General features: G+C 48.2%; 1 protein-coding gene across 6 annotated transcripts; it reads right to left on the reverse strand.

Annotated features, from left to right (window-relative positions):
- Positions 1 to 20: 20 nt before the first annotated feature.
- On the reverse strand, positions 21 to 27322 carry LOC143318943 (mechanosensitive cation channel TMEM63B-like). 6 transcript variants are annotated; one of them, XM_076727486.1, is made up of 24 exons: positions 27017 to 27312; positions 20076 to 20294; positions 18138 to 18217; positions 16841 to 16879; positions 15589 to 15679; positions 15402 to 15439; positions 15015 to 15157; positions 12172 to 12223; positions 11848 to 11956; positions 11531 to 11601; positions 10961 to 11041; positions 10711 to 10834; positions 10384 to 10517; positions 9966 to 10103; positions 9729 to 9882; positions 9427 to 9533; positions 8291 to 8377; positions 8137 to 8202; positions 7510 to 7672; positions 7203 to 7308; positions 6557 to 6724; positions 5979 to 6094; positions 5815 to 5898; positions 21 to 5407 (listed from the first exon to the last, which is right to left on the reverse strand). In XM_076727486.1, the coding sequence occupies exons 2-24, from the start codon at positions 20265 to 20267 to the stop codon at positions 5210 to 5212; spliced, it is 2541 nt and encodes an 846-aa protein (XP_076583601.1). In that variant the 5' UTR covers positions 20268 to 20294; positions 27017 to 27312; the 3' UTR covers positions 21 to 5209. The 6 variants fall into 6 exon arrangements, with proteins under 6 accessions (XP_076583601.1, XP_076583600.1, XP_076583598.1 ...); XM_076727485.1 differs by having other exon boundaries at positions 21 to 5410; XM_076727483.1 differs by having other exon boundaries at positions 21 to 5413.
- Between the last annotated feature and the right edge of the window lie 308 nt (positions 27323 to 27630).

Consider the following 27630-nt stretch of genomic DNA (forward strand, 5'->3'; position numbering starts at 1 on the left):
GCATCCACAAACTCAACAAATTGACAGATGAAAGCCAATTTTATTGATCAAGTAACATAAATAGGACAAATGTTTCACTGTACATACAACCTGGAAACCGAAGTAAAAATAAATAGTGTCACAGCAATAAATTAAAAGCATGAAATGGACCAATAGGCTGTTAGCTTGGAGTCAGTGAGATGAGACGCTGAGTCGTGTTCGTCTGCGAGGACGACAGTGCAGTTCAATGACTATTTACACGTTATTTTACACGTTTTCATTTCAGTAGCCGACGTTTCGTTTCACACTCATCTGTCTTCAGTTCACATTCGTCTTTTTACAACTTTAATAAGTTCAGCGACAATTTAAAAAACTAAGAAAAGCAAAAAGTAGCGTCTGATTATTAAAAACCTTTAGTTACATGTTACAACAGCATCGTCACAGCTATCAACGTTTCTTAAATACATGTTCAGTATCAAATACTTCAGTCAGCAGGTTACAAAAATATCACAGACTCTGTTTTCTCAATGAGCGTCTTCAGTTCCTACAACACCAGATGTCTGTGAATGCAGCAGCTCTCAGCCTTCAGTTCAGCTCTTCAGTCCAAAAACCAGAACAAGTCGACCTTTGACCCCGTGTGATGATGTTTGAACCCTTTCAGCCTCCAGACGTCTGGTTGCATAAACTGCCGTGTCCAGTAAAACTTTGGGACCCTGAATGCAACAAACTGCAGGACTGAGACTTGTGTTCGTCAAACAAACCAACCAAGAGCCCGTTGAGAACCTCTGAAGGTTTCTGAAACTGCAGTTTAATAAATCTCACTACAAGCTCCACTCAGTCAGCGTGATAGCTCATCTGCTGATGAAGATCATGCGATACGACCAAAAGCTCCAGAACAGCCGCTGCGTGGACCCTGTGATGAAGATGGTCAGAGGACTCTGAATCTTCCTCTCTGATGCTGAAGCAGTCAGAAACTGACGTCTGTTTTGTGTAAAGGAAGTGAACAAGTGAAGAATTTCTGCTTCCTGCGTCGCCTGCTAGCTACCTCACTAAAAATGGGGACAGGAAAACAGCACCAAGCGCGGCTGAGATGTTTGCAGCTGTGCAGCTCGTTACGACTTCACCGACATGAGAAACAGCCTGAAGCTCCAGAGGAAACTCTGCTCATTTCATCCAAACACCTGCAGGAATCTCACTGATCTGCAGGTAACGATGTGAGTCTTTAACCTCATCATCAAACCAGCTGCTATGTGAACACGGACAGTCAGAAAATCACCTGGAAACACTGCGAAGCTTCTACTGAAGGTCGAGTCAAACAAAGCAGTTCGTCAGTCAGGCCTGAATTCTGTCCAACCAGGTTTAAACGAAGTGAGCTTCTGTTTGTGATGAAGAATGAACACAAAGTCCTTCAGCTCCATCAGAGAGCTGCTCTAAAAACACACAGCATCACATCCATGAGGCCAAAAACCCGTTCAGGTGTTCACACGACTGAAGAGCAGAACTGAAACGTCACATTTCAGGTTCTTTTCTGGTTTTAGAAACTCACTGCGAAGCCACGAGTCTTTGTGCTTCCTCGTCTTACGAGCTTAACAGAACATGTGGCTCATCTGATCTCAGGTAAAACCAACGTAGGCCTGAACTGAAAGTGGCAACACTGAACAAAACGGTCTCAAATGAAAGGTCCACTTACAAGCTGTTCAAACTCTACAACGTGGATCAGGATTCACTGATCAGGTTCAGTCCGTTTCAGCGCAGGCTGGTTTCCTTCAGTCTGGAGACCAAGTGGCGGTTCAGTCCTCATTGTCGGGTAACAGGCCACATGCACTCTGGGCTCCTCTGAGAGTTCATCCAGACCGTCGGGTTCTGCTGAGCCGGACCTCCGGTCTCAGATTCAGACCTCAGAACCAGATCCTACGAGCTCTCCTTCAGTTTCATCTTTCGTGTGCATACGATCAGCTGACAGCAGACGCTTCGCTGGAGGTGAAGAGGAAACCGAACTCCACAAACATCATGAGGACACAGACGCTGCAGGTTCTCCAGCAGGAAGCCACTGCAGCCAATGAGGCGGTGGCTTCAGCTTTCATAGTCCAGCTCTGTGTCCACACACACACACACACACACACACACACAGACACACACACACACACTCTGCAGAACATGATGAAAACTAAAGCAACAAAAACGGATGTAAACATGATTTTAGGAACACAAACACCTGAGACTGTTTTGTCGTCATGTCGCTGCACCGAAACGTTTGTTATCACCTCAAACTGCTGACTCGCCTCCTGATGACGCCGCTGCCGGTCGGCTCGCTGTCATGTGACACGCGTATAGACAGGCGAACAGCTGGAGGTCGTTTACAATGAAGGTGGAAGTTGCCAGAATTTCCTCCCCAAAACCCTCCAATCAGAAGACAGAAGCCCCAGCTGCACACGTCATCAGACACCACGAGGATCATGGGAAAGTGAACCTCCGCTCAGCGCTGCAGCTGAAGCCTGACTGTCAGGTGACATCAGAGAGCGACATCAAGGTGTGGTCACATGATAATTCAGTATTCTGCTCCGTGTCACAAGACAAACAACTGGTCCTGGTCTGCTGTCCACAGGGACAGAACTCCAGGACATGTTTAGCCTAGCTTAGCACAAAGGCTGGAAGCAGGGGGAAACGCTAGCCTAGCTCCATCAAAACAGAGAAAAAAGTGACCTTCCAAGAAAAACTGAAATTCATCTCTGTTTGAAATATCAGCTTCTAGAGTCTTTGTGACGTAGTGAACTCTCATCGGTGCTTACGGCAAACTACAGCAGCTGCTGAGCTAACGTCTAACATACTAGCTATCCAGAAACACGCATGCTAAGCTCCTCTCTGTACTGGTCCATTTACTCTCTCCTGGCATTTCCTCCCAAGGATTGAGTCATTTCAAAAAAAGTTACTGAAGCGCTAGTTAGCAAGTTAGCTTGTCTCCAACATGGCAGTAAGTCCCTGCAGTGTATGAAAAGCTGCATCAGTACGACGTCCTGACTGACAGCTTCAGGAAAACTGAAGGTGACACACAGCTAATAAGCTATGCTAGCTTCCTCTAGTTTGGCCTCATTCATGTCAAGATGGTTTGTTCGGGTCAACTGGATGAATTCACATGTCAAAGTTTAACTCAACACCAAAGATTTGAATGGATTTATTTCACCGCCCCCAAACGAGCTGTCACTTCATTTAACTACAATGATTTGATGCTAAATTTTGCCTTTACAATTGCTTGCTCTTTAGTTAACTGTTTAGCTATCTTGTGGGCTAACAAGCTGCTCACCGACCCATCCAAGAGCCAACTTGGCTTTGTTGGCTGAAGCTGGGGGTCGAGATCTTGAGACTAGCTCTACGCCTGCTGGACCTAGAAGCTAATTTCAGTCTTAATCTCAGACTGCAGAGACAAAAACAGACGCTGACAAGAAGTAAATCACACAGACGAGTTGTTAGCAGGTGGATTTCTCCTTGGAGCTAAGCTAACTGCGGGAAACAGTGCTCACTCAGGAAATGTCACAGTTTTCATTTTTCCTTTGAGCAACTAAAGTCAAGTTCAGCATGATGTCCTGAATATTACTTTCAGAGAGTAAGCTATCTCAGAGTTAGCTTCTAGCAGTTAGCCCCTGGCTCTAGCCAAAAAAACCACAGATGACTACAGGACGTAAAATGCCAAGAAAATCCGACATGTAAACCAGGCTGACGACTGAATGCTCCCCTGCTTCCAATCTATGCACTAAGCTGGGCTAAACACACCCAGGGCGTCTCTCTGTGGTGAATCCATCTGATCTCAGCTGGATTAATAGAATGTGACCATTTAGGTTTCAACCGCAGCAGTAATGCAGTAAGAACTGAGTGCTGAGGTTTGTGGAGGATGAAAGTCAAACGTGATTTGTCTTCTTACCAAAGCAAATGAAAACATGAACTAATTAATCCTACCGCAGACGGAGAACCAGTCAGAGAAGCACCGGAACTCGTCAGCCAGATGTTGCTCTTTTTGGGTACATGGTGATGTTGATGAACACGTCATGATGCAGACTGGTGTACAATAAGCTACTGAACACACACACAGACGGTGCACACTTCAAAACACACACAAACAGAAAACATTTTCCCTTGAGAGTCCTGACAACCTCAGGCATCGAGGGCAGACAGTCTGGACGAGAGCGCCGCTCTTCTGCGTCTACCGGGCTCAAACTACAAGACTACTGCTGCTGCTGGAAGAGTCGGAGCGTCTCCGTAAAGTTCTCCCCGCGAATGAAAAGAGTTCTGATTGCTAAACCTACACAGAAACAAACATCCCCTTCCCTTTGTCAGGTATTCATGATTTAAGGTAGTTCAGGTGAAATCAAAAGCAGAAAAGAAAGCAGTCTGGTGTCGAGTGCAGTGGTTCACCGGTCAAGGAGCCGTCCAGCCCAAAACGCTCACCTGGCAGGTCGGAGGATGTGCTGCTGAGAGCGCGGTGGAAATCCATCGAATGCATCGGCCACTGCAGTCCTTCATTGGATGGCATCAGTCGAAGGTGGCAACATCAAAAATCCAGACAGCTCTTTGAAGAACATGCAGCAAAAGCAGCTCAAAACCCCCGAAACTCCCAGGTGATGTGTGACCATGAGCCAGTTTCCACAGAAAGAAAGAGGAAAACGGCAAACAAAGAAGGGACAGTGCGATGTGTCTGCGTAAGCAAGGCTTCTACCACTAAGAGAGCTGGCGGTTGGCGACTTATTTAGCACTCCGGCATCGGAGGACGGCGGCAACGGCTGGAGGAGTGCACCAGGCCGAGGAAAAAGACAGCGTCAGCATCAGCTTTGACCCCTCGACAGGTCGAGTCCCGGCGACCCGCGATGGGATCGGGAGTCAAGACACGAGTGCAAACGAATGAAATCCAGCCCAGGCACGAATTTTTAAACCCCGCCTCCCGCCCCGAGAAAAAACAAAAGGAAAAACTTTTGGCTTTGTGGTTATGTACAGTGACTTCCTGCGGAGACAGTCTGATGTCCATCAAGTTTCCACAGGCGTGTTGGACTGGGTGTTGGCGACCTGGCGCCGGCGTCAAAGGTCAGGGTCAAGTCTTCGAGCTGGGAGGGGGTGGAGCTAACCGTCTCTGTATGTGCGTTTGTATGTGTAGTGATTCTCCAGTCAGCTTTATGTTGCAACTGTTGTGTATGGGTATTGAACCTCAACTAGCTCCGCCCCCTCCCTCTAGCTCCACCCCCAGCTACTGGTGGACCTCGTTGGCGATCAGACTGTCCTCCCCTGACTGAAAATCCGCCTCGTTGATACTGTTCCCTCCGTTCAGCATCTCCTCGTCCTGGGACGACCCTCGGTCCTCCTCGCCGCTGCCGCCGCCCGGCTCGTCCGAGTTTGGGTCCTGGAGCACCTGGGCGATGTACATCTGCTGCTGCTGCTGCTGCTGCTGCTGGACCACACAAAACCACAACAAACAGGTGAACCAGAAGGACGAGACAAATCCTGACTGAGTGAGGATGCCGCAGAAGGTTCTGTGACGTTCAGACTCATCAGAACTTGTTCTGGTTGGTTTATTCAACGACGAAACTAGTTGGAATAATTTCTGCAGTTTCAGATTCGATTTCAATAAAGTTATTGTTCAACTGATTGTGTTTAGACAACATTTATCAAGTGAAAGCAAAGGACCTAAGCTTAAAAATCTATGGAGCCTAAAGAAAAAGGCCCAAAAGATTGGACTGATCTATTTTTTACCTTCCATGAACACGAACCCGCCGTGAACTAATTGAGCTGCTGACACATGAAGAACAAACTGTACTACAGTGGTTCAAAGGTGATGAAGTCAGACAGACTCACCTGAGATTTGGTGGTGGGGGAGGACGAGGTACGAGCTGGACGTCCGTTCTCGACGGCGTCCACGTCGGTCTCCTTGGTGTCAATCTGAGGCAGAGTGAGACGGTTTAGCAAGCAGCAACATTAGCGTTTCGGACTCGTCTACCTTTGATGGAAAGTTGCTGTACCTTGTAGTTGTGAGCGCTGAGGTACTTGAAGTGTCCGAAGCAGACGTGAGACAGACAGACCACGATGGTGACGATCAGCACCACCAGAGTGAACATGGAGGTCGGCGTTTCAAAACCTGACAGTACATTAGCGGTTAGCACTAGCTAGCATGCCACACATGTGGGAACCATCCAGTCTTTCACAAACAAACTGACAGATTCAACATCAGCTTTTTGTATTTTTTCATTTTCCCTTGAGGAACAAATTCAGGTCAGTTCAATATTTATTTGTGCAGTAGCTCATCAAAACTACTAAACAGGTCACGAACTTGATAAAGAGCGGACAGGTGTGTTACCACCAGCTCCAGGTGTCTGACGATTCAGATGATTTGTTCTGCGTAAGCTTGTCTGAGCTGAGACTCGACTGACTTCTATACTGACCTGAGACTGATCGGAGTCGTCTCGACCGACTTGATCTGGACTCGTGTCAGCTGATCTAAGGTCTGACTTGGACTTGTCTCGACAGACTTGACTTGGAATTGATAGTGATCTTGATCGGGGGAGAACAGGTGGTCTGTCCAGCAGGGGACAGGGCTTACCTGTGCGAACAGTGGAGAAGAAGAGCAGCCAGAAGAGGCAGAGGATGGGCGCGGCCACCACCTGGGTGACGGCTCCCGAGTGGATCTTCTTGTCCAGTTTGGAGGGCAGGTAGGCGTAGTACATGTTGTATCGGTCCACCAGGTGTTTCAGCAGCATGTACATCAGGCCTGCAAGTGGACAGGTGAGTCAGGAAGTCACACAGTGAATTTACTGATTTGATCCGACTTAAAACTGGACTTGGACTTGATCCATGACTTGAGACTTAATTTGGATTCGTCTCAACTGACTTTCTTCACACTTCAGCCGGACTTAGACTCAGACGCAGCGTCTCAATGGACTTGATTTGAAATCATTACTTCCGACCTGATTTTGACTTCTCTCTCAGCGCTTAACTGACTGATTTGAGACCTGCTGCTGTGGTCTTAGAAGGAGCTTTGGGTGGTGCTAATATTATTTTATTTTTAAGGCTAATTTTCGAGGTCAGCCTCAGCAGGTGGAGCACATGGTCGACCCGGCGAGTTACTGAGGCGACCGCAGGTCAACGAGTACGGGTGCTGTATAGTTCAAATGCTGTTGTACTGATGCTGTATTGAAGTACTGGAGCACTATTATAAATACGCAGTAGGAGGGCAGCAGGAGACTGACCAAAGGGGACGATGATGGGGCAGGTGATGCTGTAGGCCATCACCACCGTGAAGACGTTCATCATCCAGGCGTACGCTGCTCCAAACTGAAACTCATAGGCCTGGTGCTGCAGGGACCAAAGACAAAGACTTATATAGGACACGGCAGAACCGAACTGTCCCATGGAGGGACAACTCTGCAGGGGTCCACATGGAGACAATAATAGACAGTGCAACAGTGTCCATCAGGACATGAGGTTGAGTCTTGACAGATCATTACAAACAGATGCTGGTGTGCGTCCGTCCTCTTGGACAGAGTCTGTCCTCACCCTCTTGACGTTGCGGCGGTCAGCAGCAGAGCGGGCCAGGCAGAGCCGGATCATGTACATGAGCAGACCGGGGATCCTCAGCAGGTCCATGGCGTTCCCGATGAACGCAGAGGCGATGACGTAGTTGACAAAGAACGCTCCATTATCCGGCAGGAAGACGCACCTGAAGGGGACGCAGCAACACCGTTAAAGCAGAACGTCTTACTGCGGACTGATCAATCAAACTTCATCAATACTCTCCTGAGGTGTGCAGACAAACTGAGCTGCTTCAAAATAACTGCACGAACAAAAGTCCAGATCGTTTCATCACCATCACTGACGGAAGTCCACGACTGCTAAAATTTAAATGAACTCGTTCATTTAAAATGTACGTCTCAAGTTTGGTTGGAAACACATTTTCATTTCTTAAAATTAGGTTTTAAAATAAGAAGGATTCATTTAGATTCTTCTGCAGAAAATGCATTTAGATGCAGTTGGCAGCAATTATGCATTTTTTAGAGTTTTGATCGTTAACTTCAACCTTAAAACAAAACATTTATTTTAACATTTTGTTAAAATCTTCCATTAGAAGACCATGACAGTGCTTTTACAGTGAGCAGCATTATACATAAACATCAAAGTACTTACTCAAATCTGACTTTGGCATCAGCCAGAAACTTCTTATCAAAGAGCCAGCGGAAGAAAACGTCCAGACTGGAAAACAGAGAGACGTGTTTCAGCGAGGACAGCGGAGGTCAAAGGTCAGTCGGGGACGGATTCTAACAGCCAACGGTTTTGTTACCTGCTGAGTCCGAGAGACGGCAGCAGCAGAACCATGAAGATCAGGAAGGTGTAACATTTATGCATCGTCGTCCTGTTTTCTCCAGACCTGCAGACAAACACCTGGTCAGGTACACGGCTCCTTCTGTCTCACAGTTGTTTCCTTTCATTTCTAATCGTATTGCTTTCATGCAGTTCTCTGGAATAATTCATCTTTGGTGCTTCATGGCACAGAACAGACGTATTATCAGTAAGTAGAGGCGTCTCTTTCAGCCTTCTCTCTTGCTCGTTCAAAGTTAATGTCTGTATCAGTGTTGTTTGTGTTGGGATGTCAACACGCTGCACCGGCCCCTCGTCCGAACACAGCGCAAGCCTCCGCTACCTCCACTTCCTTTACATGAGCATCAGTGTGCGTCCTTTCTTATCCTCCTGATACTGATCACACTTCCACCGCAGGTACAAACAGGGTCACAGAGACCATCAGGGTCAAATCAGGGTCACATCAAGTACAAATTCAGGTCAAAAATGGATCAAATCCAGCCTCAAATGACTTGAAACTTGACGTGGACTTGTCTTGACTGATTGGAGACTTGGACTTGTCTCTGTGTTGTTGACACAAGACTTGGACTGAGATGACTTGGACTTGTTTTCACTCGCTTAATTTGGACCATAAAAACTGGAGACTGATTTGATTCGTCTCCAGTGACTTGATTCGCACTTGTCTTGACTGACTTGAGACTAAAGTTGGACTTGTCTCCTGACCGTTTGACATTTGACTTGGACCTCTCAGCTGACTGTGAAGTGACACACTTGAGATCAGGACTTGATTTGTCTTGACTGACTTCTGGACTTCTTGTGAATGACCTGACTTGGACTTGTTCTGACTTGGCATGTGACTTGGACTTCTCTGGACTGACTTGAGACTTGACGTGATCTTGACTTGACTGACTCCAGATCTGACTTGGACTCATTTCACCTGATTTGAGATTTAACTCGGACTTGTTTTGAGCGACTGTGGTCTGACTTGGACTTGTTTCTTGGACCACCAAAGTTTTAACAACAGATCTGTGGACTAGTATTAATGCTGCAGTATTGATGGTGTCTTTGAGTACTGATACTGTACTGTAGTACTCAGAGGAGGGGGGGCAGCAGAGGTACCTGGTCCAATGAGCCTCAAAGAAGGCAGAGTAGTAGACGATGGTGGGCAGCAGAGCAGAGAAAGCCCACAGCAGCAGAGTGGGGAAGAACTGGGTGACGATGGGATTCTGTCCAAAAGAACCAACCAACCAACCAACAAACAAACAAACAAACAAACAAACAAACAAACAAACAAACAAACCAACAAACCAACAAACAAACAAACCAACAAACAAACAAACAAACAGAGAGTCAGGAGACGAGTCGCATCAAAACACTTCAAACAATGCTCTGCTGAAGATCTGCTCGGTTTGAGTTCTTACGTTGAGATACTCGACAGGCTTGGTGACATTGAACTTGTCCATGGTGGAGATGATGATGGCGGGCGTGGTGAGGAAGAAGAGCAGGATGAAGAGGATGCAGTTGATGATGAAACATCGGATCCACCAGGAGATCCCGCCCAGTGACAGGTGTTCCCTGCGGGAAGAAACCAACATGTCAGCTGAGGGTGCCTTTGGTGGGGATTTGGTGGAGTTTTAGGGCGGAGCTTGTGGACGTACCAGCGAACGTTCTGCGGGTCGGGCGCGTACGAAACACTCCAGTTGTGAACGTGAAGAGCTTCGCTGAACTGAGAGGATCGTGGCTCCTGACGACACCGACAACCCTGAACCTGACAGGCGTTAAAGTCCTTCAAAATACTGTGAAAACAGAGGGGGTGGGGTCAGGTAAGGGGGAGTGGTCAAGGGGAGGAGGCGGGGTCAGAGAGAGGAGGAGGAGTCATTTATTCTAATAAAACCAGAAATACGACCGAAAAATCAACAAACAAAAACTAAACTGAAAGTAACCTTGGAGAGAAGTTTTACACTTTCATCAACGAATGAAAACAAAGAAACGTGAAATAACAAATGAAGTCATTATCGTTTACAGAGTGGGAGTGGCTACAGACAGGGCGGGGCCAGATAACAGGCTGTGGCTCACATGGCAGTCATGGCCTCGTTCTGGAAGGTGACGAAGGCCATGCCCAGCGGTTTGGTGTGGACCTTCTCCTTCTCCTTCCTGTACTCCTCCTTCAGCTTGGCCTCCCTCTTGGTGTAGTAGCTCACCGCCTCCTCCTGCAGGACAAACGTAAGCTGCTAAATCACCACCATCATGCTAACATGCTAGCACACGACCGAACCCAGCACATTTACTCAGGCCAGGTCCCAAAACTTCAACCAGCTTGGCTTGAAGTTCACTGAGCTCTTAGGAAATGTGTGTGTGTGTGTGTGTGTGTGTGTGTGTGTATGAGCGGAGCGTTAGCGTCACCTCCTCGCAGCCGGTGATGGCGCAGCAGCACAGGTGTCCACAGGGTTTGGGGTTGATCATGGTGGGAACGTGTTCCTTCGCCATCAGGTCAGTGAAGAACTTCTTGCTTCGCTCAGTCTTCTTCCTGTAAACACACAGGATGGACGGAGGAGAAGATTCCAGACGTTTACTGCGCTGCCAAACACCATCTGAACTGAGGCAGCAGCTAGCGCAGGGCTGGAGTGTATCCCAGCATGCACTGGGGCCTCACCTCTCGGCATTCAGCGCCATCAGTTTGGCCACGTTGTAGCAGATTCGCGCCTCGAGCACGGTGCAGTTCTCATACGCCTGCCTGAGGAACGGGGAGAACATGGTGACGTCCTGCAGACTCCAAGCTTTCTTCCACCGTCTCATTCAACACTTTCAGACTCTTTCTGTCCAGATGTTTCACACTTACTCACTTACGATTCAACCCAGAAAACTCATTTCAACGACTGGAAGATCATCAGAAAGGATTCTCTTCAAAATCAGAATTCAGTAATCAGCGTTCAGTATTTAATCTGTGATTAACAGAGGAAACGTGAACTAAATATAAAGACCGAAGGCACAAGAAGACACAGCACAGCTGGATTTACTGGAACCAGATTCAACTGAATGTCTGACGAGATGAAATTTGTGTGTCTGAACTACAAAAACATGAACCAACATCTCAGACATTCAGCTTCAAATTCAGTGTCAACGTCAAGCCAATAAACCGCAGAGCTCAACAAAGGAAGCAAGAAGCAGAAGATCAGGACCAGGTCCACGTGACCAGGAAGTGGAAGACGACCACTGAACTTACTCAAAGTGCTGTTTGATCTGAGTCTCCTCGGCGTATTTAGAGATGCCGTTAATGAATAAAGTGCGCTTCACCTGCAAGACACAAAACTGGGATTAAAACACAGTTTTTACTGTTTAATGTCAAAAACAAATTGTTATCACCTGAAAACTGAACAGACTCAGTCCCAGAGACACACAGACAGAGGAGACACAGGGTTCAGTTGACATCAGGGGGACACTTTCATTGGTGGACGAAAACTACGAATTGAAACTATAAACTATAAACTAGGTCCACTCAGCACGTCCACAGAGGCGAAGCATGGACGGCGCGTCTCCTACCAGGTCGTCCTCCTTGTAGTGCATCTTGGACGTGTGTCTCCTCATGCTGTAGACGGTCAGGAGCAGATACATGAAGGCAAACGAAGTGTGCAGCCACAGCAGATTCGTCCTGGACAAAGAAAACATTTTACCGTCACAGAAAACTCTGAAAACCAGCACTGAGACTCTGAGACTGCAGGCGAGGCCGGACTGACCGGGTCCTGGACCTGACTCTGAATGTCCACTACTGTGGACACAAGGCTAACCTTCTTCAAGCATCCTCAAACCTTCAGTTAACGGTGGATCAATCAGTACATCAGGGATCAATGATCGATCAGGACTCACCCAGACTTCAGGTTGGCGATGGTGGTGCGTCCGAAGCTGTAGGCGTTGTTTTCTGGAACAGACGGACAATCAGACGTTACCACCAGGAAACGTGACTGATGTCCTGCAGCTGTCGGCAGGTTTCCACCGAAACACCAATAATCATCAATACCAAGACCGCTACACAGCTACAGCACAGTACGTTTACTCAAGCACACGTACTGAGTACTTGAGTTTTTCCATGTTCTGTTACTGTGTAATTCTACTCTGAACTTTTCACTCCATCACTGATGAAAACACAACATGAATTAACCAATAAACGATCACAGATCAATACTGATTAAAATAAAATAAAACTTTATTGATCCCTGCTGAGACGCTCACAAACACACAGCAGGATACAAAGTATCAAATCAGCTGCAACATGAAAGAGATGAACACATGAATTCATCAATAATCAGAGTGGAGGAATATAATACTACAATCCTGTGAAACAGGCCGTTCTACACGACAAAGTACTCTTACTTCTAGTCTTTTATGTATATTTTGATACTAATACTTCTGTACTTTTACTCCGTAAAATCTCTGGACTTAAGTAAAAGTACTTCTTCTACCACACAGCGACCCACAGACCATCAGCCCCACAGACCTACTGATCCAAAAACCTACTGATCCACAGATCTACAGATCCACAGACCTACAGATCCACAGATCTACTGACCTACAGACCTACAGACCTACAGATCCACAGACCTACAGATCCACAGACCTACTGACCTACAGACCTACAGATCCACAGACCTACAGATCCACAGACCTACAGACCTACAGATCCACAGATCTACAGATCCACAGACCTACAGATCTACTGACCCAGAGACCTACTGATCCACAGACCTACAGATCTACAGATCCACAGACCTACAGACCTACAGATCCACAGACCTACAGATCCACAGAACTACAGATCCACAGACCTACTGACCTACAGATCCACAGACCTACAGACCTACAGATCCACAGACCTACAGACCTACAGATACACAGACCTACAGATCTACTGACCCAGAGACCTACTGATCCAGAGACCTACAGATCTACAGATCCACAGACCTACAGATCCACAGACCTATAGATCTACAGACCTACTGATCTACTGACCCAGAGACCTACTGATCCACAGACCTACAGACCTACTGATCCACAGATCTACTGATCCACAGACCTACTGATCTACAGATCCACAGACCTACAGACCTACTGATCCACAGATCTACTGATCCACAGACCTACTGATCTACTGACCCAGAGACCTACTGATCCACAGACCTACAGACCTACTGATCCACAGATCTACTGATCCACAGACCTACTGATCTACTGACCCAGAGATCTACAGATCCACAGACCTACAGACCTACAGATCCACAGACCTATAGATCTACAGACCTACTGATCCAAAAACGTACTGATCTACTGATCCACAGACCTACTGATCCACAGACCTACTGATCTACTGATCCACAGACCTACTGATCTACTGATCCACAGACCTACTGATCCACAGACCTACAGACCTACAGATCCACAGACCTACAGATCTACAGATCCACAGACCTACTGACCCACAGACCTACAGATCCACAGACCTACTGACCTACAGACCTACAGATCCACAGACCTACAGATCCACAGACCTACTGACCAACAGACCTACAGACCTACAGATCCACAGACCTACAGATCCACAGACCTACTGACCCACAGACCTACAGATCCACAGACCTACAGATCCACAGACCTACTGATCTACTGACCCACAGACCTACAGATCCACAGACCTACTGACCTACAGACCTACAGATTCACAGACCTACTGACCCACAGACCTACTGACCCACAGACCTACTGATCTACTGATCCACAGACCTACAGACCTACAGATCCACAGACCTACAGATCCACAGACCTACTGATCTACTGATCCACAGACCTACAGACCTACAGACCTCCTACAGCTCTGGTCTGCCAGCTGTTACCTTCTCTAGAAGGAGGTCCAGGTGCTCCTCGGTTCAGGAAAGCATCTTTACTGATAATTCTGACTGTAATCGACACAGAAGACGTTGAATCTGCTGCTGAACTCTCAGGGTTCAATACACAGAGTGAAGTTATCATAAAAACAGTGTGATGAGTTATTATCACAGTGGACGTCCATCAAATCGCCGACAGAGATGCTGAGGACACAGACAGCAACCGACAGATCAAAGAACGACGACCTTTTACTCCATTCATTTCCACAATGTTCGAGTCGACAGCGAGCTCCATGTTCTGAAGTTGTCATGCTGTGTTTCTTCTTCGATCTCGTATTTTTCTTAACATTCGTGGTCTAAATATAAAAATATGTGTCCGACAGAAGATTGATTGCTGGCTAGTCTCTGACATTACTGATTGATTGATTAGTTGAAGGCCAGCTGCGCTAACTAGCTGCTTCGCTAGTTTTAGGCTAATGTAGTCTAGTCTGAACTTGACATGTTGGCCAGAAGTGATGTAGAACTTGTAGTTTATAATCTGTTAGCAGCAGAGATATGTGAATAAATCTGCAGATTATGAAGTCATAATCTTAAACCAACCAATCAGCATCAACCTCTTGTGCTTCAGACCCCACCGAGAGTGACAGCACAACTCTGAAGGCTGTGAATCCAAACTGGCTGCGCTGAAGCGTTCTCTCCTCTTTAGACCTCAAGAACATTTTTAATGTATTTACAGACACACATTTCTTCATATTAAGCGGTCGGAAGATGAAGTTTGGGGGCCACGGCTGCTGGCGGTCTCTGATTGGTGGGATGCTGTTGACGCTGTCTCACCCAGCAGGTCTCCAGAGAAGTTGACGGGCAGGACGATCCCAACGGAGAGGACGCCGACGACGACCAGCAGGCCAATGATGTGACGCTGGAAGGACAGATAGTGAACAGCATCCTCGCCACACTTCTCCCTGATCTCTTCATCCCTGCAGGAGGAAGAGGAGGACGAGGCAGTTAACAGAGCTCTGATTGGCTTTCAGTTTTTCATCATACGCTGACGCAAAGGGAGCGAATGAGACGACGAGAAGCTGCACCAGCACTGAATCTGTGTGGAATAACTCCATCCAGCCTGCTCGCCACATGGTGGCGCCAATGAGCAACACGCGTCTTCTACTGATCGATCAGATCGATCAGTGTGTTCGAAGATGAGCAGATGAAGATGATACTCACTTTATTCTGAAGATGGCTGTCAGCCACGAGCAGAAGCCCTGAGGTGAAGAAGACAACCATCAGAAACAGAACCACAAAGAACCGCACACACACACACACACACACACACACACAGATCCTGCAGTTCTGAACAGGCTCTGAGGAAACCAGCGAGGAGGATGATGATGAATGATGAAGGTGTCCTTACGTTGTCTCTCTGGTCGAAGTCGACTGAGCTGGAGACGGAGGTCAGGCGTTCGTATCGGTCCGGTGTCTCGGAGTGCATCGCCGAGGCAACGCTATGGAGACATACAGGGAGGGGCCAAATGACTGTTAGCTGTTAGCATGTAGCCGCTCTGACCTTTGACCTCTGTGTCTGAAAGCTGATTGGAGTTTAGCTCCAGTCTGTCTGTAACATTTTACTCTGTGAGACTCAGCACAGGGCGAAACACGGGGACGCTAACAGGACACACAGACAGACAGGAAGACAAAAAACTCTGATCTGAAAACCTCCACCCAATCAGGACGGAGGCACTTCCAGATGTGAGCGTGCTAGCTGACAGCATTGTGGGCCTTGTGTGGAGTTAGCTAACAAGGTAGCTAGCACAGCGTCACGGGGTTCACGACACGCCGAGCACACACACGTCCTGTTACCTTTGGACCGGCTCATAGTTATCTCTGTCTCGTCTCCGGCTGAGTTAACGTTCAACATGAAGAGAGATGTGGAGCAGCGTTAGCATCGCAACTGTTAGCATCGCAACTGTTAGCATCACAACTGTTAGCATCACAAAAGGAGTGATCCAAAGACACCCTCTGAACTCTGCGCGTGCGCACACACACACACACACACACACACACACACACACACACACACACACACACACACACACACACACACACAGTATTCAGTATTCAGGTGTGGGGGTGATTGGTGCCATCTGTCAGGTCTCTCCGGTTAATTTATCAATTAGCTGAGTGACAGAAAACGAATTTGACGATTTGATCGATGATTGATTTGTGGTTCCAGCTCAGATGGATTTTCTAGTTTCATTTTTCTGAATCTGAAAATAAAAACAGAATAAAATAGATGACTGAGTTATACTTTATATACAGTATATACTGTGTGCTTAATATTGATTATTTATTTCTGAGGCCGTATTTGCAGCAGCCTGCCACATATTGATTATTGAATTGATTCCGTATTTAAAACGGTGACCTCATATTTACTGCAGAGCTGTGAGCAGCGCACTGATTGGCTGAGGCCTCCTCTCTCTGTGTGAAGTCGACCTTCAGAGTCTGACACGAATAACCGTCCACACTGAAACACACACACTGAAATGAAGAACAAGTCGTGTTAGAGCACCAATCAGAGAGCAGAACCCTGTTAATGAAACCAGAGGAGGAGGAGGAGGAGGAAGATGTTAGCAGACACAACAAACATGGAGGAAGCAGCAACATACTATTCGCGCTCCTCCAGGTCACTGAAACGCTTCTTCAGTCTTCAGGATGGAAACAGAAAGAAAATCAAAAGCTGCTGTGAGAGAGAGCTGAAACAAAACCACACGAGACATTTAACACGACGTCTTCATCGTCCCGTCACACGATGTCTTCATCAACCCGCCCGCTGCTGAAAACACACTGCGAGGCGAAGCCGTGTTCGCTTCAGCGGATCCAAACACCTTCTTAAAGGAGAAGTTCAGTATTTAGAGTCTGCTAACACGAGTCAACGCTGAACCTAACGGCTCATCGCTGCCCCCAAGGCCAGCGGAGGAACTGCAGCTGCCATGTTTTTCAATGTTTTTACCCCCAACGGCCACACGGGGGCAACATGAGCTCATTCCACACTCGAACCCAACGCCACTCTTCACCTGAAGAACACCAGAATGGACTTGAAGGACGAAGACGAGCTGGCGGGTTTGATAAACGTCTCTGCTGGAGGATGAAGGTTACCAGACTCATGTCTGTCACATGACCAAAGAGGAGGACCGTGGATCTGTCAGGCACCTCTGTCCCATTTTAACGCACAGAGGACGTCCCAGAGGACACCTCTGTGTCCACCAGAGACTGACTGCTGCTTCAAGACGTCAGAGACCTAAACAGCTCAAACATTCAGTCACAGACGCTGGAAACGTGTCATCACAGACATGATTGACAGCTGAACTCAGTCCTCCATTCAATCATCGCCTCCTCCATCAGCTCCGTCACCGCAGCAGGCAGACGCAACCTTCGAACTGCAGGAGGTGGAGGGCGAGGTAGAGCTACACCGACTCCATCAGGCAGAGAGGACGAAGCTGGATGTCTGGTCCGTGTGGACGTCTCTGACAGAGGAACTGCGATGCATCGAGCTAACGAATCTGATCTCTGTACAGATGAAACATGAGGACTGACGGACGTCGAGCGTTAACGCCATGAACTGTGACATCACAGATAAACTTCATCTGAATCTGCATCGGCCTCAGGGAGGACCCGAGGACGAGCTGAGAGGACCGCTCGGACTTTATGAGTCGAGACGAGATCCAACAGGAAGTGAGTGTCTCTGTGACTTCCTGTCCAGACAGCGACGTCTCCGTCTGAGAGGACATCACTTATTCATGCTGTGGATGGGATGTTGGGAACCACCGTTCTGATTGGTGGAGCCCCACCTGTGTGACATCACTCTGATGATGTTGCGAAGGCAGAACCTCTTCTGACCTTCAGGTGTTCAGGACCAAAGAAAGCAGTGATGCGTTTCCTGTCTGTGACTAAAGGTGTGTTTACCTGTCGGCATCGGTGACCAGCGCCAGGCGGCCATAGTCCCACGCAACTTTCCGAAGAATGGAGAAGACAAAGAGCAGCACCTGAAGAAGACAGAGGAGGACTTCCTGTTAGATGACAGATGTGATGATTAACAAATGATGCTGAGGTCAAAGGTCACTGACAGAAACACAATAAAACGCCTGCTGTGATGTCACCGTGTTCAGTACAGCGCTGCTCTGTGTCGTGAGTACTCCGCCCTCTGACAGGCTTCCCTATTGGTTGACACTTACCAGACTCCGCCTTTGCACCTGTGCACTCACTGCCCAATCAGAGGGCAGCACTCAGGCAGCACCTGCCTCCTAAACAGCCCCAGTGCACACAGTGCCCGCCCCCCTTCCTACACGCACTGACACGTTGACCAAGTCCCATCTGGCTGTCACGCTTTGTCACTTCCTGTTTCCTGCTTGTCTGCTGCGCTCTGCCAGGCGCTGCCTCGTCAATGACATGCTGCACGCTTCAGCTAACTGCTAAGCTAGCTGGTGTTGTTCAGGCTGCGTCACTAGCGACACTGGTTGGCTAGCTCAGCTACAGTATGGCCTGCTAGCATCTGCTAATCCAGTTTCGAGCACTCGTTAGCGGCTGCTCCCCTCACTGGTCCAGTTAATTGAGCTCGTACTGCTTAGACGAACAGACTGGAGCTACAGGAAAGAGTAAATCTGGAATATTGAGCAGAGAGTCTGATCGATCATCACAATGTGGATCGTTCCATGAAGCTGCAGTATCGATTTTTCCAACAGTCAGTGAACATCACAGCAGGAAACAACAGCCAACACTGAGCAGCTCCCACAATGCAACCTGTTCCTTCAACACCAGCGCTGCATCCTGCTTCAACACGACACTCCGTCCATGTCATTCATGATGGACACTGATGTCCCACAATGCACTGCACACGGGAAACTGAGAAACTGCCCACAGCTGCACCTCAGTGGACTCGTAGGAGATGAAGACTGTGGTCAGAGCAAGGTCTCGAGTCATGTGACGGTTCTATAAACCAATCAGCTCTGAGATCAGCGCAGAGCCACATGTTTCCCATCATGCCTTGGGGTCTTGTAGTCAGCACGTGTTGCTGAACACGTGTGTGAAAGTGAAGCCCTTGGGTGTGGCGGGTTGGAGGACCCCGTCGGTCGGGGTCAGGACCTGCAGGACGTACAGATCAGGTGGAGATGTTTGTTTGTGCGGTGACCGACCGCGCAGGTCTGCCTCATCTCCAGGCAGGTGAGATGCCAGCTGATTGGTTATTGATCGTCTGCGGATCAGCAGGTCGAAGGTTGGTGGCTCGACCCTCAGCAGTCTACATGTCAAAGTGTCCTTGGGAAAGACACTAAACCCCAAACTGGCCGATGCTGCGACTGTGTGTGAACGTGTGAATGTGTGAACGTGTGAACGCAGACTGGTGTTAGAAAAACACTTCGAGAGGTCGGCAGAAGAGAAAAACCCTTCAGAAATACAGAAACTTACAGAAACATACACTGTCCAGGCCATAATAATCGTCCCATCATTTAATTTCATTGCTGAATTATTTTAGTGATATTCTGTCGAAGCATCCAGCTCATCTGACGCTCAGATGTCTGCAGGCTCTCGTCCTCCACCTGAATCCGTCATTCACGACACCAAACAGACGAAGAAGACGGGAATCAGACGGACGAGCGAAGAAACAGTTTCTGGTTCTTTCATTAATATTCCTCACGAGATGATCTGAAAACAAATTTATTTGTCCACTTCGGTATTAAACAGCAGTGATGTCATGATGCAGTGTGAGATCTGTCCAATCAGCTGCAGCGTCCAATCACTGACAGACGGGCAGTGACCAGGTGTTTCGGTCTGATAAAGACTTCACAAACCCTCCCTGTGCGTGTGTGCGTGTGTGTGCTGTACTGAGCACGTGCGGCGACAACTCACCAGGAAGCACATGAAGTCGAGGGCGAGCACGGTGGGCACTCCTCCGAACGGCAGCCCCTGCAGCACGGTGCTGCGGATGCGGGCCGAGTAGCAGTAGTCCTTGGACTCGCTGTGGGCGGAGCAGTTTTCCTGACCGCCGCACGCCTGGCTGCTGCCGAATATCGCCATGGTCACGATCAGCGCTCTGAGCATGCTCACTGCCGCATCCTCGCAGAGTGTCTGAGGGGGGAAACAGGAAAGGTGACCTTTAACCTTTCATTCAGCAGCTTTCAGAAAAACAGAGGCCAGAAATCAAAGAACAGAAAACCTGCTTCAGTTCAATGGTTTTAATGGTTTTAATGGTTTTAATGGCTCCTCCCACTAAACTGAACCATAGAACATGTTTTTCCAAACTCTTTTTTTATTCCACCAAAACAGTGAAAATGTTTTTTTATCTGCTGCCATTTTTCAGACGTCTCCTCATTTAAAGAGAAGTCTGTTTTTGGAAGGAGACTCGGCCACGAAGGAACGCGCCGAGAGGCCACGCCCAGCTGTCGTTTCACCTCCACCTGGAGAGACGTCACCTGAAAATGTTCTAAATGCTGCAGTGCATCCTGGGAATGTGTCTGGGTCTCATAGACTTGATCAGTAATGTTCAACATGATGTCACAGCTCAAACCGGCTCCACGGCAGACTACATTTCCCAGCATGCCTGAGCTGCAGCAGCAGACAGCTTCCTGCTCTGTGACCTACTGATCCCGTTGCTACGGTAACCCTGAGTACAGCGCCTGACCCAGTTTTCACGCCTCGGCAGCGACAGCGCTCTGATTGATGATGTCATCGTTACATCACAGAGCGAACAGACAGAACAAAGAGGCGACGAGAGGAAACAGCACAGCATAGGAAGTAACTGAGTACATGTACTCAAGTACTGCACTGAAGGACAACTCTCAGGTCGTTGTACTTTACTGGAGTATTTCACCAATACTGTACTTTTACTACACAACACTAAATACAATCAACAAACACATGATGATGTAATATTTGAAGTATGTCCAGTCAAAAAAGCTCCACCTTAACCAGCTGAAGCATTGAGGTAATGCATGTATTAATACATCAATAATTACTTAATACAGTAATGTCACATGTATTACTGTTACAGGCCTTTCTGCTTAATGAGTACTTTTACTTTTTATACTTTATGTTAATGATAATATATTTGTACTTTTACTTAAGATGTGAGTCCCTCCTTCACCTCTGTTAGGACAGTGTCCCAGCGGCTGTGTGTCCACAGCTTTTCATCACACAGTATGAATGGACGGAGGACACTGAGGAGACGCTGAGGAGACGCACCTGAACAACGTTCATCACTCCTGTTTTTATATTTCTTTGTCTTGAATCTATTAGAGCAGGCATGTCACACTCATTCCACAAAGGGCCGTGTGGCTGCAGGTTTGTCCTCCAACCAATCAAGAGCACGCAGTCTGACCAATCAGCTGTCTGAAGACTGAGATCAGCTGATGAAATGAGTCAAGTCTGGTGTGCTGCTGCTTGGAGAAGAAAACCTTCAGCCACTCGGCCCTTTGTGGAATGAGGTCAACATATTAGAGGGACAAGCATGTGCTACATTCTGGAACTACGATTCCCATAATGCTTTGGAGGATGTAAACAGGAGGTATGTTGTAGCCATGGAGTCAGTGAGTTAGTTGTTTGCTACAAATTTTGTTGTTTTTTTTAGCCTCCATTTGTAACATTGAGACTCCTGTTAGCAGCTCCTGTTAGCTGCTCCTGTTAGCTGCTCCTGTTAGCGACTCCTGTTAGCAGCTCCTGTTAGCTGCTCCTGTTAGCAGCTCCTGTTAGCTGCTCCTGTTAGCTGCTCCTGTTAGCGTCGTACTCCAGACTGGATCACTGTGATACTAAAGAAAACTTAAAAACATGAAGATCTTCTGTCCTGCAGTCTTCTTCTCTGGTTTCTCAGTGGATTTCTGGAGGCTTGTTCTGGAACCTCAGAGATAATGATCTCCACAGGAAGTGACATCGCTCTGATCAGATCAACATGTGTTTCATGTCTGACGGACTGTGGCGAGGAGGAGGGAGGGTCTATCTGTTTCTTAGTCGCTCACCTGCTAAACGTGTTGCTGAACTGTCAAATCAGCAGCGACACGACAATAGTTTACTTCCTGTTGCTGTAACAACACCTGCATGCACCTGATCAACGCGCAGCAGATGTCCAGTAACTGTCCTTCCTGCTGTCCGGAGCTGTCCTGCAGCGCCACCCTGAGGACATGTTTGGCTCCGCTGTCCTTCGGACTCTAAGAGATAAATCATCATGCTCAGGTAATGCCCTCTGCAGCCTGGAGGGGGCGCTGGCAGGACTTTCCTGTGCTGATCTAGTTGGTTCTGTGTAGAACATGTGCAGCGACAGTCGGATCTGGAATATTCCACCAGTTCAGCGTCATTCAGAGGAACCCCCTGCCCCCCCCCCCCCCCGTGTTGTCATGGTGCAGCAGCAGCATGACTCATCTGAAGCCTCCAGTCTCAGAGCTGCAGACACACTGCAACACTGACAAACTGTCCACCTGTCTCCATCACACCAGAGCACCTGAAGACCTGCTGACAGGTCAGCACACCTGCTGCAGACCCCCATCTGACCGTCCCCCATTTCACACCACACCACATCCTGACCCCAATTATCAGTATTAGCTTAGCCCTGGCTAACAACAACAAGCCATATTAGTTTAGCCCTCCATTAGCCCCTGATAGCTGAGACCTGGTCTGAGAGCTCTACTAGTCTCTGATAGCTGAGACCTGGTCTGAGAGCTCTACTAGTCTCTGATAGCTGAGACCTGGTCTGAGAGCTCTACTAGTCTCTGATAGCTGAGACCTGGTCTGAGAGCTCCTCCTGATCTGTGTTTGTCGTCCCTCTGCAGTCTGTCTCTTCTTCATGTGACTGTATTTGTATAAATGAGCTGGACTCCCATCAAAGACAGAAAAATCTGAAGTTTCCATGAGGACAAAGAGGGACAGTGAGAGTCCCCGTCAGCTTCCTGCTGGACGCTGATTCACACGGGTTTCTTCAGATCCAGTGAACCAGTGAAGAAACTTCTGCAGCAGCTAAAAAACCCTGAAAACGTCTTTTCATGGTCTGCTGACGTCTGCAGCCCAAAGATAACAGCTGAGCGTGTGTGTGTGTGTGTGTGTGTGTGTGTGTGTGCCTCACTGGGTGCTGGGTTTAGCTACATGATGCCTTCATGGTCTCTGTCATGAGTCCTCTGGTAGCTCAGACTCAGAGACAGCAGCTGACTGACGTCCACAGTGAATCTGACTCAGGATCAGCGTTCAGAGTGCACAAACCTGCTTCTCCTGTTTCTCACCGCGAGGACGGCGTGGACGGCGTGGACCTCCTTCACTCCTTCGTGATGTAACTGACGGTCTTATCAGCCGCCTGCATGTATCTGAACTCAGTGACATTAAAGCAGACTCTGGCCTCCCATTGGTCGAAAGCTCTGCTCTCACACCTGCAGCTCAAACAAGCTGCAGAACGTCTTTCCTTTGCTTTTCCTCAATCAATAAACCTGATAGTGATTGATCAGCCTGCGGTGACTGACAGCAGGTCAGTCTGTATCGATCTCCTCTGCGGTCACACTGGACCCGGACCTTGCTCATCATCATCACTCTGGATTAACAGGAAAACTCTTCTTCTGGTCGACGTTGAACGGCTTCACTGCGTCTCTTCCAGTGGTCACATCTGTCAATCCTACATCTCCCATAATGCACCTGGACAGCAACCGTCAACGTTTGTGCATGAAAAATGTCTTAAATGATTTGTCAGGTATTAAAACTAACCTTGATGATGTCATAGTGACATCATGGTGACATCAGCAGAGCGCTGTCTAAACTTTATCTGTCAGGCCAAAGAACATGTGACACATGAGCAGAACCTCTGGGTTTGGACTGTTCTTATATTATTTTCACTAATTTCAAACATTTCAGACTAAATATTTGGTGAAGAAGAAGAACCAATCAGACGTGTCCCTGCGGCCATCTTTCAGCAGGTTCAAACTGGACAAAGTCTGACTTTTGCGTCGCTTTTTCATGTTTTAACGAAACAATATTTACTGTTCTGAACTTGAGGAGGACGAAAACGTCCTTCAGTGAAATGTGAGCGTTTCAGTCAAAGGTCATTCAAAAGAACCTGTCTGTTGTGACGACGTCTTTCTTATCAACTGGACATCATGGCCGCCGTTTTCCGCTCAGAGCACAAAGACGTACTCAGAAAGACATCAAACAGTAAATGAATCATCCTCATAAACATATTCAGAAGTACTTTTCTAAATGTCACATGTGACATCACAGCGCTCTCACCGCGACCATCGACTCGAAGCATCTGAACATGAACACCTTTGAGCTCGACCTTCATCATGAACAAACATCACAGAAACACGTCCGTCTGTCTCCGCTGACTTCTACGCATTAGGAGGCGGAGCTTCCACAGACAAATATGGCGGCCACACTGACGCATCGGTCCAATGAGGTGACTACCTGTGCGTACCTGTGTGGGTCCAAATGACTCACCGTTCTGCTGGAACGGTGCGTTTAAGTGCAGTAAAAAAAACTGGACAACGACGTGTTTCCACACTTTGTCTCCGCGCTGGACAGACGGTAGGCTAAGCTTCGGCTGCTAGCTCGGAGGCTGGTGTTGCTCTTCCCGTAGCGGAGCGCTAACAGGCAGATGGAGGAAGGGGAGGAGAAGCTGACGCCAACTTTGAGTTTCTGTGAACCCGTTCAGAATAAAAACCTGTTTGCGTCTCGTGCGCGGCGAGCAGCTCCGAGCTCAGCAGGTGACAGCGTTCATGTCTGAATAACTGATCTGAGTTCAGTCTGAACAGACGTCATGTGAAGAAACACGGATGGAAAATGAAAACGTTGGTCCCGAAGAGGCTGCAGCCGTCCAACAGTCTGATTATTGGTTCATGTTTACGAGGATCTTCATCAACAGTCGACTCATTAAATGTCAATCGGTGAGCTAACCGTTGATGAAACTGATCACAAGCGGTCTTAAAATCTGTGCTATCGGTTTCTTCTCGATCAATACAGACGCAGATGAAGAGTCCAACACCAAACGGTCAGAAAACACGTTTAACATGTTCAAACATGTGATCAAACAAAGCGCACGAAGCTTCTATTCCAGCTCGACGCTCAAACGCTCACTCGGCTAGTTTCGTTAGCTTTAGCTTCTTTTCTCCGCCATCGCTGAGTTTAGCTGCTTCTTCTTTTCACAATGAGGAATAAACTGCAGCTAAATCCAATCTGGATTTTTTACTGCAGAAACATAAGAGCTCTTAAGTTAGCTTCAGCTGAAGTTAGCTGTGGCTAGCTTTCACTGGATGTAGCTGCTTCTGTCGCTGCCTGCTCGAGCGCGATGAAGATCAGACTGACTGTCGACCACAAGTTCAACATTTCAACTGTTTCTATGCAACAAAACAGTTCGACCGAAGACGTAGACGCTGTGGTTCAGAAGAAAACATCAACATGTGGAGACAAAGACCAGAAGGACAGAGACAGACGGCTCCGAGACAAAGACAAAGAGACACAAAACATCTGCAAAGAGACAGAAACCGACTCCAGACACAGACACAGAGACAGAGACAAAGAGACAAAGAGACAGAGACAGAGAGACAGAGACAGAAACAGAGAGACAGACACAGACAGAGAGACAGAGAGACAAAGAGACAGAGACAGAAACAGAGAGACAGAGACACAGAGACAGATGCAGGGTCAAAAGCAGGAAACAAATGTTCCTCTTCCGGTAAACGGAGCTGAAGCTTTATAACATGAACACCTGAGACCAGAGCTGGATCAGGTCTGGTCTCTTGTGGACCTGGATCAGGTCTGGTCTCTTGTGGACCTGGATCAGGTCTGGTCTCTGTGTGGACCTGGATCAGGTCTGGTCTCTTGCGGATTTGCCTCCATTTTAATAATCAATTGATTATTTGAAGTGGTAAACAAATTAAATGTGTGAGTTTAAACAAACAGCTTTTCATCAATGAACTAATCGATTAAATTGCTGATCAATCACAAACTCCACATGATCAATGAATTAGAGATCAATCTGACTGATTAACTGAAGTGATGTCTTCAAATATCTGATCTGTCCAAAAAATCCTGAAGACATTCAGCTGAAAACCACAAACTGGATCATTTGATCCTCTGAAGGATCGATCGATCGATCGATCATCAGCCCGTGAAGCTTCAGCCGATCGACTTATTGATGAACGGACTTTTTTCAGACGTCAAACTGAGCTTGAAGCGTTTTTCTGACACTTGATGACGAAACGAAGAAGAAATCAGTGACAGGTTAAAACACACACACACACACACACACACACACACACACACACACTGTTTTTGGTGGTTTTCCTCCGGGTCCCTCCTCGATGAAGCAGCGGCCCTGCTTCACCTGCAGTCCGGCCTCAGCAGACACCACCTGCCCGGCGAGCATCCGCCGCCTGCCGGGACGCAAAGTCAAAGACAAGCCGAGCAGATCCGACGAAGAAGAAGAAGAAGAAGAAGAAGAAGAAGAAAAGGTGCGTGGACGTGATGAAGGTGCAGCTCTTGGTGTTAAACAGGTCCGTCAGTCCGTCAGAGGTGAAATCACATTATAGCTGCAGACAGACGGACGGACGGACGGACGGACGGCTCGGTGTGTCCTCTGCGCACACATTATATAACCCAACCCCCCCCCCCCCCCCCCCACCAAAAAACACCGGAGCCGTACGGAGGCTGGATGGATGCTGTCCGGGTGGAACAGCGAGCCGGAGCGGCGGACAGGCCGCCGCTGAGGCTGCAGCAGCGGCCTGTCCGCCGCTAATCAAGCCGCTGAGCAGATCACACAAAGCCGCCTTATGATAAACCACAGAATAAAGCCCGTCATAAATAAACCCATTAGAATAAAGCTGTACCTGACCATCCGAAGCCGATCCTCCTCCTCCCCTCCTCCGCTAAAATCAGGAAAATTCACCGCAGAACACGAGCCGTTAAATCCTCACAAATCCACCGCCGGCCGGGCTGCGTCCTGCCGCAGCGCCGCCATCCCGCAAAAAAGGCTGATTCACGCCCGAGGAATTAACACCGCCGCCGCAGGAGCGTGTTCCTCCGCCGGCCGCCGAGTCCGCTGCGGGCCGTCGGTGCTAAAATGGAGGCGGCGTTTGTGAGAGCAGACACGGAGCGGAGCCGCTGCTGCCGCCGCGCTGAGAGCAGACGAAGAAGAAGAGAGACGGCGGTGCGTCAGAGGCGGCTGCTGCGGTGACGCACATCCGCCGACAGAGGGCGCCAACCCGCCTTCACGGTCAGGCCCCCAGGCAGAGTCTGCACGGTCTGTCTTTAATGTCCACAGAACTCTTCTTCAGCCACAACACAAAATATGACAGCATGAAACAGGAAGTGTTGTTCAAGTATGATGTGACCACGAGAACATTTGAGTCCATCTGAAGGCAGATGAAGGTGAAGTGGATCAGCAGGCTCTCATTCAACGCTGGTTTGTTCACATGTGGTCTGAGACGAAGGCAGGACGGCT

This window comes from Chaetodon auriga, chromosome 4 (assembly GCF_051107435.1).
Source record: "Chaetodon auriga isolate fChaAug3 chromosome 4, fChaAug3.hap1, whole genome shotgun sequence".
NCBI classification, from domain to species: domain Eukaryota; kingdom Metazoa; phylum Chordata; class Actinopteri; order Chaetodontiformes; family Chaetodontidae; genus Chaetodon; species Chaetodon auriga.